Source organism: Meleagris gallopavo, chromosome 3 (genome assembly GCF_905368555.1).
Source record: "Meleagris gallopavo chromosome 3, MGAL_WU_HG_1.1, whole genome shotgun sequence".
NCBI lineage: Eukaryota > Metazoa > Chordata > Aves > Galliformes > Phasianidae > Meleagris > Meleagris gallopavo.
Window position 1 is genome coordinate 58,210,179 of NC_139406.1, and position 14,779 is coordinate 58,224,957.

Sequence of the window (14,779 nt, forward strand, 5' to 3'; positions counted from 1 at the left end):
AGAGGCTTGGGAACTGAAGTCTTCTCTATGGTTGAGGAGAAGATGGTCAGAAGCATCTAGCTAAAATCAACACACACAAATCCATGCACCCCAATGACGTTCACCCATGTGTGATGACAGACTGCTGAACCACTACCATCTTTGAAAGGTCTCAGCAAATGGGAGAGGTGCTTGAAGACTGGAGGATAGCCAACACCACTCAAGTCTTCAAAAAGGGCAGGAAGGAGGATCAGGGAAACTACAGGCCTGTCAGCCTCACCTCCGCCCCTGGAAAAGTGATGAACAATTTATTCTGGATGCCATCTCCAAGCAAATGGAAGAGAAGGTTACCAGTAGCCAACATGGAGACGCCGTGCTCGACCAACCTGGTTGCCTTCATACGATGCTGTCACTGGTGGGGTAGACAAGTGGAGAGCAGTGGATGTTGTGCGCCTTGACTTTGGCAAGTCGTTTGATGCTGTCTCCTACAGCATCCTTGTAATGAACAGTAAGAAAGTGTGAGATACATAAGCGGACAGTGAGGTGAACTGACAACTGGCTGACAGGCTGAGAGACCTCAGAGAGTTGTGGTCAGTGGTGCAGCATTGTAGGCCTATAGCAAGTGTCTCCCAGGGGCTGGTTTGCTGATGATAATACTGTCTGACATACCAGAAGGCTAAGCTGCCATTCAACAAGACCTGGGCAGACTAGCGAGTTAGGCAGAGAGGAACCTGATGAGGTTCAGCAAGATCATGTGTAGTCTTGCCCTTGGGAAGGAATAGCCTCGTGCATCAGTACAGGTTAGGGGCTGATCTGCAGGAGAGGAATTCTGTAGAGAAGGACTTGGGTGTCCTGGCGAACAAAAGTTTGACCATGAACCAGTAGTGTGCCCTTGTGGCCAAGAAGGCCAATGGTATCTTGGGGTGTATTACAAAGAGTGTAGCTAACAGGTCGAAGGACCTCTACTCTGCCCTGGTGAGGCCTCATCTGAAATAGTGTCCAGTTCTGGGCTTCTCAGTTCATAAAAGACAGTTATATCCTAGAAAGAGTCCAGCAGAGAGCAACAAAGATGATAAAAGGGCCTGGAGCATCTCCTGTACAGGGAAAGTCTGAGAGAGGTGGGACTCTTCAGTCTGGAGAAGAGAAGGCTGAGAGGGGATCTCATAACTGTCTATAAATATCTCAAGTGCAGGAGTCAAGTTGATGGGGGCAGAGTCTTGTTGGTGGAGAGCAAAAACTGGAACACAGGAAGTTCCACACTAATACAGGGAGGAGTGATTGTCAGAGTGATGGAGCATCGCAGCAGGCTGCCCAGATAGGTTGTGGAGTCTCCTTCTGTGGAGATACTCAAGACCTATATGGATGTCTATCTGTGTGATCTTCTGCAGGGAACGTGCTTTAGCAGAGGAGTTGGACTTGATGATCTCTGCAGGTCCCTTTCAACACCTACAGGTCTGTGATTCTGTGACAGTGTATATTAAGAACTTTTCAGCAGCATGATTCCAGGTGAAACTCTCGGTGAATTAGTTCTCTTATGAGTATATGGCAGATACCAAAAGTGATGTCACTATATAATTAATTCGACCAATAAAATAGGGTGAGTACATTATGCTTTTTTTTTATATAGCTTATTGTAGTTTTGTGTTTATATAGTGTATTGTACTTTTATTTTAATATAGTTTATTGTATTTTTCAATATAGTTTTTAATATGATAAAATGTAGTAGGACTTACTTATTAAAGAAAGTGAAAGAATTCACACTTTTCTTGAACATTTCCTAGATAAGCTTTCATGCTATTGGTATCAAGGTGGAGCCACATTTATTACAAAATCAACCATAAATGCTGGTCTCTGACTCACTACTTTCAAGCTAACTAGATGTCTTGATAGCAAAATTTCTTAAATTTAACTCTAAGAATCTCATTATTAGAGTTCTCATTCTGGTAAAGCATTGATTACCTAAGTGCGATGAGCTTTAGGTGCAACTGTTGAATTCAGAGGGAATTTATGTTGTAATTGCTAGAAGCCAGGGGAGTATCACATGGGCAGTTTTACTAACTGAAGTGTGGATAATTCAGGTTCCCAGGTGCATTAGCTATTCTGCACTGAATTCAAAGTCATACTTGTTCTCTGAGCCTGAGTGAAGGCTAAAACACCGAGGACAAGAAGCAGCAACTACTTTGATGAATAAAATAATGTGAAAAATTAGCCGTAAGAGAAATTAATTAATTGTATCTGCACTGGTTTTGAAAGATTCACTGTTTGGTACAGCATTCTAAAAAAAGGAGAAGGGATAAAAAAAAATAAAAATTAAAAAATAAGGAATTCTTCCAGAACTAGTACTCTGTTTAAATGATAACATTAAAAAATTAACTAGTACTTTCCACAACTACAGAAATCCACTGCAAAACTTTAAGCATAATGTGCTGTTGTCCATTGCAGTATAGAAATGTCAAGCTAGAAGTAACTGCCTGAACCACTGTCTATTAAAGATTTCAATTCACAAAATCACATACTCTATTCCAGGCACTAAAGAATCTAATTATTAGCATGCCAGGAAGGCAAATCAACTTTGTTACCATAGGATAAAATAGAACAGTACAGTGTTAAAGTTTACAGTTGTGACAACATATCATAACATTATGCTGTAATTAACTCAGTTTTCTACTTCGGCAAAATTTCCCCTATAAAAATTATTTCAAGATTTTGATTTTTCTCCTAAGTTTTACTTACATTAATAAAGATTTATTTTTGTTGTTTTTCCTCTTCTGCTACTGAAATGCAGCCCTGATGACTCTGTCGCTAAGTGGCTGAGTTGGTCTGAAGTTATCTCCTAGGATTCCATCACAGCCCTCTAGAAGTTCTGCACCCTTAACGTGTGTCCTCAGTCTACGAAATTCCTCTATCTGAAAGGCAAAAAAGCAGACATGAAGACGAGGTACATTCTGCATTATGAGACTAATGATCAAAATCAGCATTCCCTGCCACTTCTGGAGCACTGTTTTCAGACACTATTCTAATATTTAAAAATAGTTGTCAGCACTAACAGAATAGAGAAAAATAAGAACTTTTATACATGTGGTTTGGAAAACATACCCTTTGCATTTTCATAATTTCTTTGGGGATCTTTATCCTTCTCACTCATTGTAGATTACATCCCACAAAATCAATCTCACAATTGTGACATGAAAGCAATGATTCTGGTCTTCTTCAAAGAAGTGTAGGAATAAATCAGTTAACTGGAAATTATTCTTCCAGTGATTTATTACCCAAAACTGTTGCTTCATTTAAATCAAAATTATTTGCTAAACCAGCAGAATATTGAAAAGATTTTAAGCTTTAGTGAAAGTCTGTTGACATTTTATACCAAAAATATTTTTTTACAATACAAATGAAATATTACTTCAAAAGTTCTGCAGATGTAAGTGCTCAATATACTTTTTAAAATAAAATCCAAAATCAATACAAAATATTTCAGATCTTCCAAAACAATGTATTTTGGGGGTACAGACTCTTTTCAGATTTTTCACTCTAATCTGATGTAGGAATACTCAGAGCTTCCATTTCCATCTTTTGTACCAGCATCAAGTTTTACGTGATAAAAGGCTATGAAAACCAATGCATCTATCAACAACATTATGCCTTACTGTTCAACAGGATAGTTACAGTTGCTTGGTTGTTTTTTGTTTGTTTGTTTTTGCTTTGGCATATTGTCAAGCTGGATACATCAAAGGCTGACTTCTTTAGGCTGAGGCTCTGTACCTGTACAGTCTCTATTATGCCTCACTATGTAGCTCAGCTGTAACATGAAATCGACACAGAACTTGAAAACTTTACACAGAAAGTAAAATGGAGCCTGAAGTTTAATCTTTTTATTATCTAAGACATTATGAAGAATGAATTTCTTCATGAAAAACACTTTATGAAGGATTAAAGGGAGAAGGGAAGTGTGATTCCAGAATTAAAGGAAGGTAGGTACTGAACAGCGGGTAATGACATTTTTGTTCTTATATTGCCCACAAAGAATACTTTCTTACGCAACTTGGAAGACAACTGCCTTCATTGTTTTGTTCCACTCTATTGCAGAAGACAGAGACTTATTTAGTTGATTTAGAGGCTAGCTTTGCTCTGCTGCTTTTTCCACAAAAAACTGTGCTTAGATATCAACTGTTCTGCTTCTGGCAGCTGAGATACAAGTCGATAGCTTAGACTGTAAAATGAAAAGAAGAAGGAACTATAAAGCTCTTTCAAAGTGCTTTTAGAGGCAGATCTCAATTTTGGAAGATTTTTTTATTGTTTATTAAAAGCAAACTGAAAACAAACTCATTGCACGCAACCAAACTGAAAATGTCCTCAAGACTCAAGTGCTGATAAATCACTGAATGATTTTTTAAAGGTAGTGTCTGTCACCATCACTAAACTGAATCAACCCTGGAAAGTCTGAAATAATTGTTGTTTTGGACTGTGCATTTTACAGGAATTTGTCTTTTGTTTGATCTTTTGAAAATAAGAGACTTTAAACACATATGAAGGGAAGAGCAGACAGCAAAGCCAGTATTTGTGAATTATCTACTGCAACTATGAATGCTCTGCCCCAATTCCTACGGTGAAATCTTTCTCCAGGAGGTTTTGCTCACAAAGCATCTTCTAATTTCTCCAGTCAGTAAAGTAGGACTGATCTGACCCCAATGTCATCTTCAGGGAAGTCAGAAATTGCAGCCTCACTCTAGATGGATAATTGTTTCTAAGCCCACAACAGTGACTGGTGACCTCTTCATATTAGGGTTGAGATCCCAATGACAGAGGCCTTCTTACATACATGGTAGTCTATTTCATTCTCGAGAAGTGGTGCTGTAAGGAAAGAACAATTAGATGTGCTGATGCTAGTTTTCATATTTAATTTCCAAGCAAAAAGGCAGTATTTGTGCTTTGCTCGTAGTCCTTCAGGTAATATGGAATCATTCACTATACCCTCTTCATCTTCTTATCCCAACCCCCTACATTTCACTGCTATAAAGTACACTCTGAAGAGGAAATATTTTAGAGACATACAGATGAACTTCCTTGGATATTCACACACCTTCAACAGAAACAGAAGGTTTTCTCTCACGTAGAAGGCCATAGTCCTGTTCATACTGAAACTCGGGGTCAAAGTGAAAAGGTAATTCCACAATGTTAACATTCTTACTTCTGCTGACTAAAAACAAAGTTAGCTTACATTTTGTAGGTTTTGCAAGAATGCCAATCCCCTGTATTCAGATCCTGAATTTTGCTTTATTCTGTTTTACTTAAATATTTGCTGAAGAATATTTGTGTGTTTTCTCTAGGAACTTTTCTTTTACATGACAAATAGAAGCCTCAACCTTCTGTTTGAAAATTTCACATTCCAATACACCTTTCCAGAATAAAATAACATTTCACAGACTGTTTTATTTCACAGGCTGTACAAATTTTGCGCAACTCCCACTCCATTTCCATATACTAGCTACTGTTTCTGTCCTTTAAGAGGACTTGACTTTGAATGAAGTAGATGAAAGGACTAGAGACCTAGCCATTCAATACAAAACCAGTTAACTCTGACAATGACAGCAGAACAACAACTCCTCACTACATAATTCTGTTAAATCCCTACTCTGCCTGGCTTAGACAATCTATTTGTTCTAGACTTTGGTGTACCACAAAGCACATAATTCATGATGTCCTATTTAAAAAATATATACAGTGGAGAGAAGCATAAGCAAGTTTTGTTTTTCCATTTTTTTGCCTGTTCTTTTCAGGCCTAATAGGAGAGATTTTTCTATTTTCTTTAGTTTTATTTCAGTAGTGTATATGCATGAGCAAGGAGTCTTATAAAAGTAGTCAACACAGTTAATCCTGTGCCGTATATTGTAATGTAAGACAAATGAAGATGATAAAAAACACAGAAGGAAGGCAAGAATGTGCAAAAAGAACACTGCAGGATGCAGCTTTTCGCACAAGGCTTGATCTCTTTCCAACAGAGTTCAGTAATGAAACTTCTTCAAGAACTGTATTTGCAAAACATTATTCTCCAGTTGCCTGCACACATTTTATCCAGATCTCACAAAACTACTTACAAAAAACTACTCTCTGATGGAAGTGCAGACTCATAGCACAGAATATCACTTGTACTAAAGAAATAGCAATGAACTCTAGAAATTCACACTCTGATGCAGCAGTCCTGATTTGTTATTTTGCTGTTCATGGCATGAATGTGATCCAATCTCTCTCTGTTCCAGAGCCACCTCTCAGCTGCACATTATGTCAGTGGCAGTATGAAGTCCTCTGAGCCCCTCCATGACTTGTAAGCTCTTCACCACTGCAAAGCTCTGGACTGAATTTATACCAATCAATGTACTTCAGCGACACAAATACATTTATTCCTCAAATAAAGCTGGGTAAGGTCCAAAATTCTAGTTTTTTTCCCTATAAACTATGTATCAATGTGAAGATCTCAGTTTAAGAAGTATTCAAGATGTGCTCAATAATTAAAGCAAGAAGGCAATGCCAAATAATGAGTTTTAATAACAATGGCACCATATTTCTCTTCTGGAGATCTATCCCCTTCACATCATATTCCAACATTTTGTCTTGTGGTAAATGAGCACATACATTAATTAAATTTGCATTTTTCTGCTTAATTCCTCTCTCATTCACCCTTCACACAATCTCCTAACACATACAAATACCTCGAATTTGTATGTTGCCCTCTTTTGTCCATTGACTAGATTAAAAAGGAATAGAGAAAACAAAATATGTAACTAGCATGAAATCAAATTTTATACAATGACTTAGTCTTATGAGTATGGTTTTCATACTTCCAGTGAAGTCCTCTTATTTATCCATGTCATTTCCAGGCAATTAGCTGCTGTGTTACAAAACAAATTGACTTTAAAGTTATTCTGAATCTAATATCACCAACAGAGTTATGTTTCCAGCTACTCAGTAGTAAGCAGCCATAAAACTTATCCTTTTGTAAGCAAAGAAATACCAGATTCAAGACTGACAGGATACATTTAACTTCTAGCTAACAAAGAAATAAGGTCACTGGGAGCAATCACTTTTACCTGTGATTAGAACTAGAATTCACTTTCTGTGTGAAAATAATCAGTGCTAATTCAAAATGATAAGTTGTTAAAACATTGTGCTGGGATTACTAGCAGAATTTTAGATTATTAAAATTGAAATAACATGAACTTATCATCTTTTATATTTTTTTCCTTCTGTTTGCACATCCTCCAGAACAGGCAATACAAATTAATGCACTCAGCTTCAGGGATTCTAGATAGTTTCACTTAGGTTATATCCACATTTCTCAAGTTAGGATTCACAGAATGAAGGAGAATAACTATCAGGAGCTTTCACTGTTTTTACTCGCCTTATTTGCAGACAGGTTTGCAATTTCTTTCATTTGACTGTTAGATATTAAAAAGAATATACTTTAAAATACATACATATAAAATTAAATTTAAATAAGTAGTTTCCATTTGACATTTATTACAAAATAGAACTAAAAAAAGAGCAAGGTAAGCAATGTATAGTTCAATTCAATACAGCTAACCTGTACTATGTTAACATTCTTTATTCTCCAGGATGTAGTGTCTCCCTGTGCATTTTTGTTCCTTTAACATCAAAAAGCAGTAGTATTTGAAAGCTTACAATTACAAAGAATTGAATTTCTTTTGCCCATTGACTTCTTTCTTTTCTTTCACTTTGACTTAAATAAAGAATTATTTTAAATGCAGATGATAAATGATAACAAGGTTTTTCATCTCTGACCTTTGCGTTGCCTTCAGTGACTCAAAAGGTTAACCTTTACTTGAAAAGCCATGTACTGATCTAATGGGATCTTCATGGAGAACAGACATAATGCCCTGATATATATATTTGCACACTATAACCTTTAGCTCATAACCATATTCCAAGGTCACTTCAAGCAGAACTGTTACCTGCACTTGGGACACAGTCAAAGGATAGCGAAATAAAATCCAGGTGACACCTTCGCTGCAGGGTGGAACTGTTAGAGAGCCCTCATACACCCAGTAGTCACGCAGTAGAGGATCTGAAATTAAAAGAATTTTAATGACATTAAGGAAGAGGATTGTACCTTTTAATTATGATGGCTTATGACAGCCATTGTCACAATTTCTCATATGATGAAGTTAGTATTCAGAAATCTAAGGTGTGAATTTATGACCTGCTAAGTACTGTTAACTCCTTTCTCATGTGAACACACATAAACACACACTTACTACATAACAGTAACTTCTTCTTGTAGATTGATTATAGAATCATAGAATTGCTCAGGTTGGAAAAGACCTTAAAGGTCATCGAATCCAATTGCAACCTAACCATACTACCCTAACTCTAACAACCCTCTGCTAAATCATGTCCCTGAGCACCACATCCAAACGGTTTTTAAACACATCCAGGGATGGTGACTCAACCACCTCCCTGGAGAGCCTATTCCAGTGCTTAACAACCCTTTCTGTAAAGTTTTTCCTGATATCCAACCTAAACCTACCCTGGTGCAACTTGAGGCCATTTCCCCTCGTCCTGTCACCTGTCATCAGTTAGAAAAGACCAACCCCGCTCTAGCTGCAATCACCTTTCAGGTACTGGAAGAGAGCAATAAGGTCCCCCCTCAGCCTCTTTTTCCCCAGACTGAACAGCCCCAGTTCCTTCAGTGTCTCCTCGTAGGCCATATCTTCCAAGCCCTTTACCAGCCTCGTTGCCCTTCTTTGGACCTGCTCCAGCACCTCAATGTCCCTTCTGTACTGAAGTGCCCAAAACTGAACACAGTACTTAAGGTGAGGCCTCACCAATACCAAGTACAGGGGCAGAATGACTTTCCTAGTCCTGCTCACCTCACCATTCCTGACATAAGCCAGGATGCCATTGGCCTTCTTGGTCAACTGGGGACATTGCTGGCTCATATTCAGCCTGCTGTCCATCAGTACACCAAGGTCCCTTTCCAGCCACACCTCCTCAAGACTATAGGGTTGCCTGAGGTTATTATTTTAAAGATCAAAATGCCACTTTATAGAAATGGCAAATAACATAAGCCCAATCCCTTAAACTAATAGAATAAATAAATAATATGCTGGGAAGAAGTCTCTATATTTCCTGATTCCACATTCTCTACTGCAGTAATTGTTGTTAGACTTGCTCTCATTTGGGCCTAGCTCCACATTTGAAAAAGGAATGGAGGAATGAGAGCTCTTCTTGCCGATCTGGTCAAGTAGAACCTCAAGCTTACTACTCCATGGAGCTTAAAGTTCATAACTGAATTGAAATTTCTTATCTCCAAGACAGGCAGACAATTTTATTGTGAAAAGACATCCCATTTTGAAAGTAGAAAGGCTATGGTGATCAAGCAGTGACTAAATTCTACATCCAAACGAAACTTTTCTGTTCATAATTCAGGTGCCATATTTTTCGAGATGCACTACTGTCTCCTAGCTCTGGAAAGTGAGTTTAACTTCATAGAAAGAAAAAAAAAGCTTAAGAAATCACTCAGTTTCTCATGAAAACATAACACGCAGAGCTGTCCTTTGCTGCTCCATGAGTGTAGGCCACACTCACAAATGACTTCCTGACCCAGCTGAAGAAATAGAATATATTGCCTGATCATAAAAGAGGGTAAAAACAAACAAATCTGGAGAGGAACTGGACACTCATGACATGGGAGACCTGAAGGAAAGTTGTGACTAACTTGACAAGGACAGGATGGGAGGTTGGAAACTGAAATAAACTTTTTTGGTTGACCTAACCTGTTACTGCCATTTGGTACCAGATAAGAGGAATATCACACAGAATAGCGTGATATTAAATAGATATCAGACAGAATGGTGTGATATCTATCTATCAGTAGAATTAAATCTTACTAATGAAACCTGTGCTCCTCAGTGAATGAATTTGGTTTGTTGGTCTCATTTTCTTTTTCAGTTACAGAATTTCATAGCAAGAAGTTGCACTGTCAAGCACTCAAAAATTAAGAACTGCAAGAATTAATTCAGCCCACCATCTGCATGCATTGTAGCACTGTCTCATCACATGATCATATACATCATTTACTTGCAAAGATAGATGACTCTATCTTTAAAAGCAACAGCTAACGTTTGGCTTTTTTAGTACCATATGCGGTCCTAGGTCTATTCAAATCCTGATTTTTACAAGGACTGTTCTTTTTTATTTTTTATTTTTCTAGTGCACTCATTTCTTCAGTGTCCAAGTGCTTCACATACATCAGTTCATCCTTCCATAACCTCAGTGAGGTGAGGAAGGACAGATTAACCCCAATTTTTAAAGCTGGGGAATTGAGGTACGGAGAGATAAAGTTGAAATGCATCTATTCATTTGAAGTGTTCAAGATGAGATGCTTAGAACCTGATTTCTCAGAGTAGTTAACTTTCTATAGCATTTAATGGAGTCAGAGCACTGCTCCCATTGACTTCAGTTGCTGGTATAAGTACTCAGCACTTCTGTAAATCAGATCCCTTGATCTCAAGATGGGCACCTAGAAAATGAGGAATACAGAGTTAGAGATCACTTATGAAAATTTTGGTTTATGTGACTTGATCAGCATCAAACCAGGAACTGTGAAGCATGGGTTCTGTGAAAATAACTTCTGGTAAAGCATGTTTTATAATACATGTTTATGAAAGGGCACAGGCAGCCTTAGTTCTTGCAATTTCTAAATGCTGAGTACTTAACCTTGTAACCTAAATAATACTCCTTTGATAAAATTAATATAGGTTAATAAATAATGGGGTTATTTTGAAAAATTGTTTAAATACCTTATTACTGTGGCATGGAATTTAGTTCAGAAGTTATCTTGAAGAAGTATTTATTTCATAGCTTTTTTTTTTTAAAGAAGTTTTTTTTCAAGGCAAGGTAGAGTGTTTATTATTGTTATTCTCAGCTATATGAATTTGAATTTGCCTGCCACTTACACTACCCTTTGTATCCTATACAACTACCATTGCATTATGGCATTGTCACTGCTTCCAAAACACTAACTTGTTAAGTGGGTAACCTTCTACATTTTTAAGTGAAAGCAGGCCTCTGTTTAAATAAATCATCTCCCTATTTCATGTAACAGTAGAGAAAAGATTACACATCACTACCTCTGTAGGTGAGATAATAAATCATCAAGAAATCTAGACACAGTGTTGCCAGCAGTGTACGGGCTGCAATATCACATTCCACTCAAATGAGAAAGGTGTGAATTTATCCCAAGTTCAACAGGGACTTCTACCCTACTGCTATTAGCACCATTACATGGAAAACTGTATTATCACTTGATGGGACATATTCTCAACATTGCAGTTAGACTGTTCTTTAGTTCAGGACTGTTTCAGCCTTTGCAATTACCTAGTAATCAACCCATATAAAAGTAAGTAAAGGCACCTACCTGGTAATAAAGAGTTGGGATTAAAACAGGGTATAGTTTTGGACTTTCCCTGAAAAAATGAATACAAATGAATCTCATCTCTAGCTACGATGAATGGAAAGGTAAAATACTGTGTGTTTTCTAAAATGAAACCTTGATTTCCTGTGAAAACACTACCATCATTTAATCATCATTGTGTTTGTCCTTGCAACCACACAATAGTTGTGGTTTTGTCTTTTTGATTTTTTATGTATTTTACTTCTAAGATTATCGCAGACATTTGCTAACTTACTGCCTTTAATAGTTGGGCTCTTCTCCAGGCCCCAGCCTTAAAAACACTTTCTCTACATGAAATTCAGGACTTCCATACAAAATGAGTTTAAAAAACAAGGGACAAAATGATCACTTCCTTGACTGACAGAAAACACTTATTAAATACTCATTCCACTAATTCAATGCAATAAAATTTTATGTATGCAGGAGGATGTTTGATGCTGACCCTCCAAAAGTCACTAGCACAAATTGCTTGTAATGACAAAGCTATTCACCATCTTCCTCTACTTAGCTTTGCCTTTAATGATGAAACTACAAAGTTCTGTGGACTAATGTTTCCACAGTTGCCTTAATAAACAATGAGTTGTAATATTACATATAATTACTGTTTACCATATATTATTTGCCTAAAAGATCTTAAACTCTCTTTTAGTAAGTCTCTCATTTTTCTCTACTTCACCATCCTCTGAAGTGATAATGACTTGTCTCTCCAAGCCAAAATAGAACTGCTCATTAATATAGCACAAAATACTTTAAAATCAAAGGTAAACATGATTATTTCTGTTTTATAGACAGAGAGATGGAAATAACTTTCCCAAGGTAATAGTGTTAGCATTCTGGAGAGTGCTCAAGGCTTCTAAATACAGCAATGCTTTTTATCTGTCCTTCAGTATCCCCACATATAATCCATACAACAAGGCAGCACTGTGTCTTTGTTGATTTCCCACTGCAAGTTAATAAGTGTATTCAATGCATCGTTTTTTTTCCTCTACAAATAAAATCCACACAAGTTCGGAAAAGCTGTTACTAGTGTTCACAAAGCATTTTGTCACAATGCTTACATTCATACTGACTCCATACTGATAATCACTGGAAAGGTGGTACTTGAAATCAGTTACCAATAAGACAGATCAAATTTTCTAGACATCACAAAAAGGAATTTAACTACAAAGACTGCACATTACCTGAAAACACTGTGAAATACTGAACTTCTGATGTAGGCCACTGAACTACGGCTTTCACACATGGTTTTACTATAAAGGAGTTTGAAAACATTCTTTTGGTTTCAGTGTTTCATACACACTTTTCACACACTTAATTCATCTCTTGTTTGTGAGGGAAGCATCTCTTCAGACTATGTCTTACCTTGTACTGGATGTCCTGCAGAATTTCAGTTACAGCCTTTAGGCCTACATGCTCTTTTCCTATCTGACATAAAATAAACAAAGATTAAATTCAGTCTTTTGTTGTTTCTGAACCTATAAGGCAAGACAGAAGTCAACCAGAACACTAAGTTCTGAAATTGCTTTGAATTAAGCTACCCAACCTCATGTTAATCAAATATACTGATACACAGCAATTCCAAACAATGAAGTTTCTATACGGGCATCAGCCAAAATTAAACAGGATTTTAAAAACTTCAACATGAAGACAGGAACTGGCAGAACAAGAAAAAGAGCCACACTTAAATCTGGTAAGTTTTGACTAAGCCTGTTTTGTAGCATATACTGTAAGTAAATTCAAAATCATGCAGCACTGTGACACATAAATGCCAAGAATACAATTTGTCCCTACCAGTTTTTTGTCAGAAAAGCACATAGAAAGGAACTGAATGAACAAACATGATGTACACTTTTTGAATTTGCTCCCATGGTGCTGCTAATCTGGTTCTGAGGCTCAAGGGATTGTTTCTTCCCTGCCTGCAGAGTGCAGAATAGCAGATCCTCCCCCTCCATGCACCTCTGGGCTTCTGCAGGCAAAAGCCTGGCTCTCAGCAGCACTGTCCTTAAAGACTGAATGTCTTCAAGGTGTGGAAGATGGGGTTTTCAAAATAAACCAGTTTCCACGAATGTTGTTCACTCTGCATGCTGATTTCAGCTGCTTCTGATCTACATCACCATCCAAAGACCTAGCTTTTACCTTCATAACAACTCTGGCTAAATAGAAAGATTCAGAATGGCCTTCTGCTTGACTTCTTTGCCAGTGCATACACATAGGAGGTGAGGAATGAAATGGGCATGAGTGAGAACAGAAAAACTGGATGAAATCTGTTCATTTCTTGGGACTTTTTGGAGTAGAATCAAAGAATCATTGAAGCATGGAATCATAGAATGGTTTGGGTTGGAAGGAACCTTTAAGATCACCTAGTTCCAACCCCCCTGCTCTAGGCAGGGACACCTCCATCCAGACCAGGTTGCTCAAGGTCTTATCCAGCCAGGCCTTGAATGCTTCCAGGGATGGGGCATCCACAACCTCACTGGGCAACCTGTTCCAGTGTCTCACCACCTCCACAGTAAAGAATTTCTTCCTAATACCTAATCTAAATCTACCCTCTTTCAGTTTAAAACCATTTCCCCTCATCCTGTCACTACATGCCCTTATAAATGATATAATTGTTATTGGAAGGAGATAATTGAACATCAATAAAATGTAACTTTTATTTTTAGAAAATTAAGAGAATTTTCTTTTTTCTCAAAAAAGTGGAATTTCAATTTAAAACCTTCAAATTGATAAAAGATATTAAAATAATTTCAAACATGTCTGGAGCCCCCAATACAAGAAGGACAGAGAGCTGTTGGAGAGGATCCAGAGGAGGGCCAAAAAGATGATCAGAGGGCTGGAGCATCTCCCCTACAAAGACAGGCTGAGGGAGCTGGGCTTGTTCAGCCTGGAGAAAAGAAGGCTGTGGGGTGACCTCACTGCAGCCTTTCAGTACCTAAAGGGAATCTATAAACAAGAGGGGAGTCAACTCTTTGAAAGGGTAGATAACAGCAGGACAAGGCGGAAATGTTTTTAAGTTGAGGGAGGGAAGATTTAGGTTGGATGTCAGGGGGAAGTTCTTTACAGAGAGAGTGGTGAGGTGCTGGAACAGGCTGCCCAGAGAGGTTGTGGATGCCCCATCCCTGGAGGTGTTCAAGGCCAGGTTGGATGGGGCCTCGTTGCAAATGAAAAAGCACTTTGGAATGCTTAAAAACTCAGATTAAAGTGGGAGTCCAGAAACAGAAAATGTATCATTTATGTTTGTTTAAGAACTTACATATAACTTTCTAACCATCTTCAAGGTTACCTCTGCTGGAATTAGAAGGTGACTTACAGAAGCAATTATGACACAGC

General features: G+C 37.7%; 1 protein-coding gene across 1 annotated transcript in view; it reads right to left on the reverse strand.

Annotated features, from left to right (window-relative positions):
- CA8 (carbonic anhydrase 8 (inactive)) overlaps positions 1–14,779 on the reverse strand; it is a 53,415-nt gene that overhangs the window by 11,864 nt on the left and 26,772 nt on the right. The window contains exons 5-8 of the mRNA XM_085221162.1: positions 12,812–12,874; positions 11,414–11,462; positions 7,947–8,059; positions 2,713–2,885 (exon numbers count right to left, since the gene is read on the reverse strand). Coding sequence (XP_085077288.1) covers positions 2,751–2,885; positions 7,947–8,059; positions 11,414–11,462; positions 12,812–12,874 — 360 coding nt within the window. The 3' untranslated portion in view covers positions 2,713–2,750. The remainder of the gene's footprint in view (positions 1–2,712; positions 2,886–7,946; positions 8,060–11,413; positions 11,463–12,811; positions 12,875–14,779) is intronic.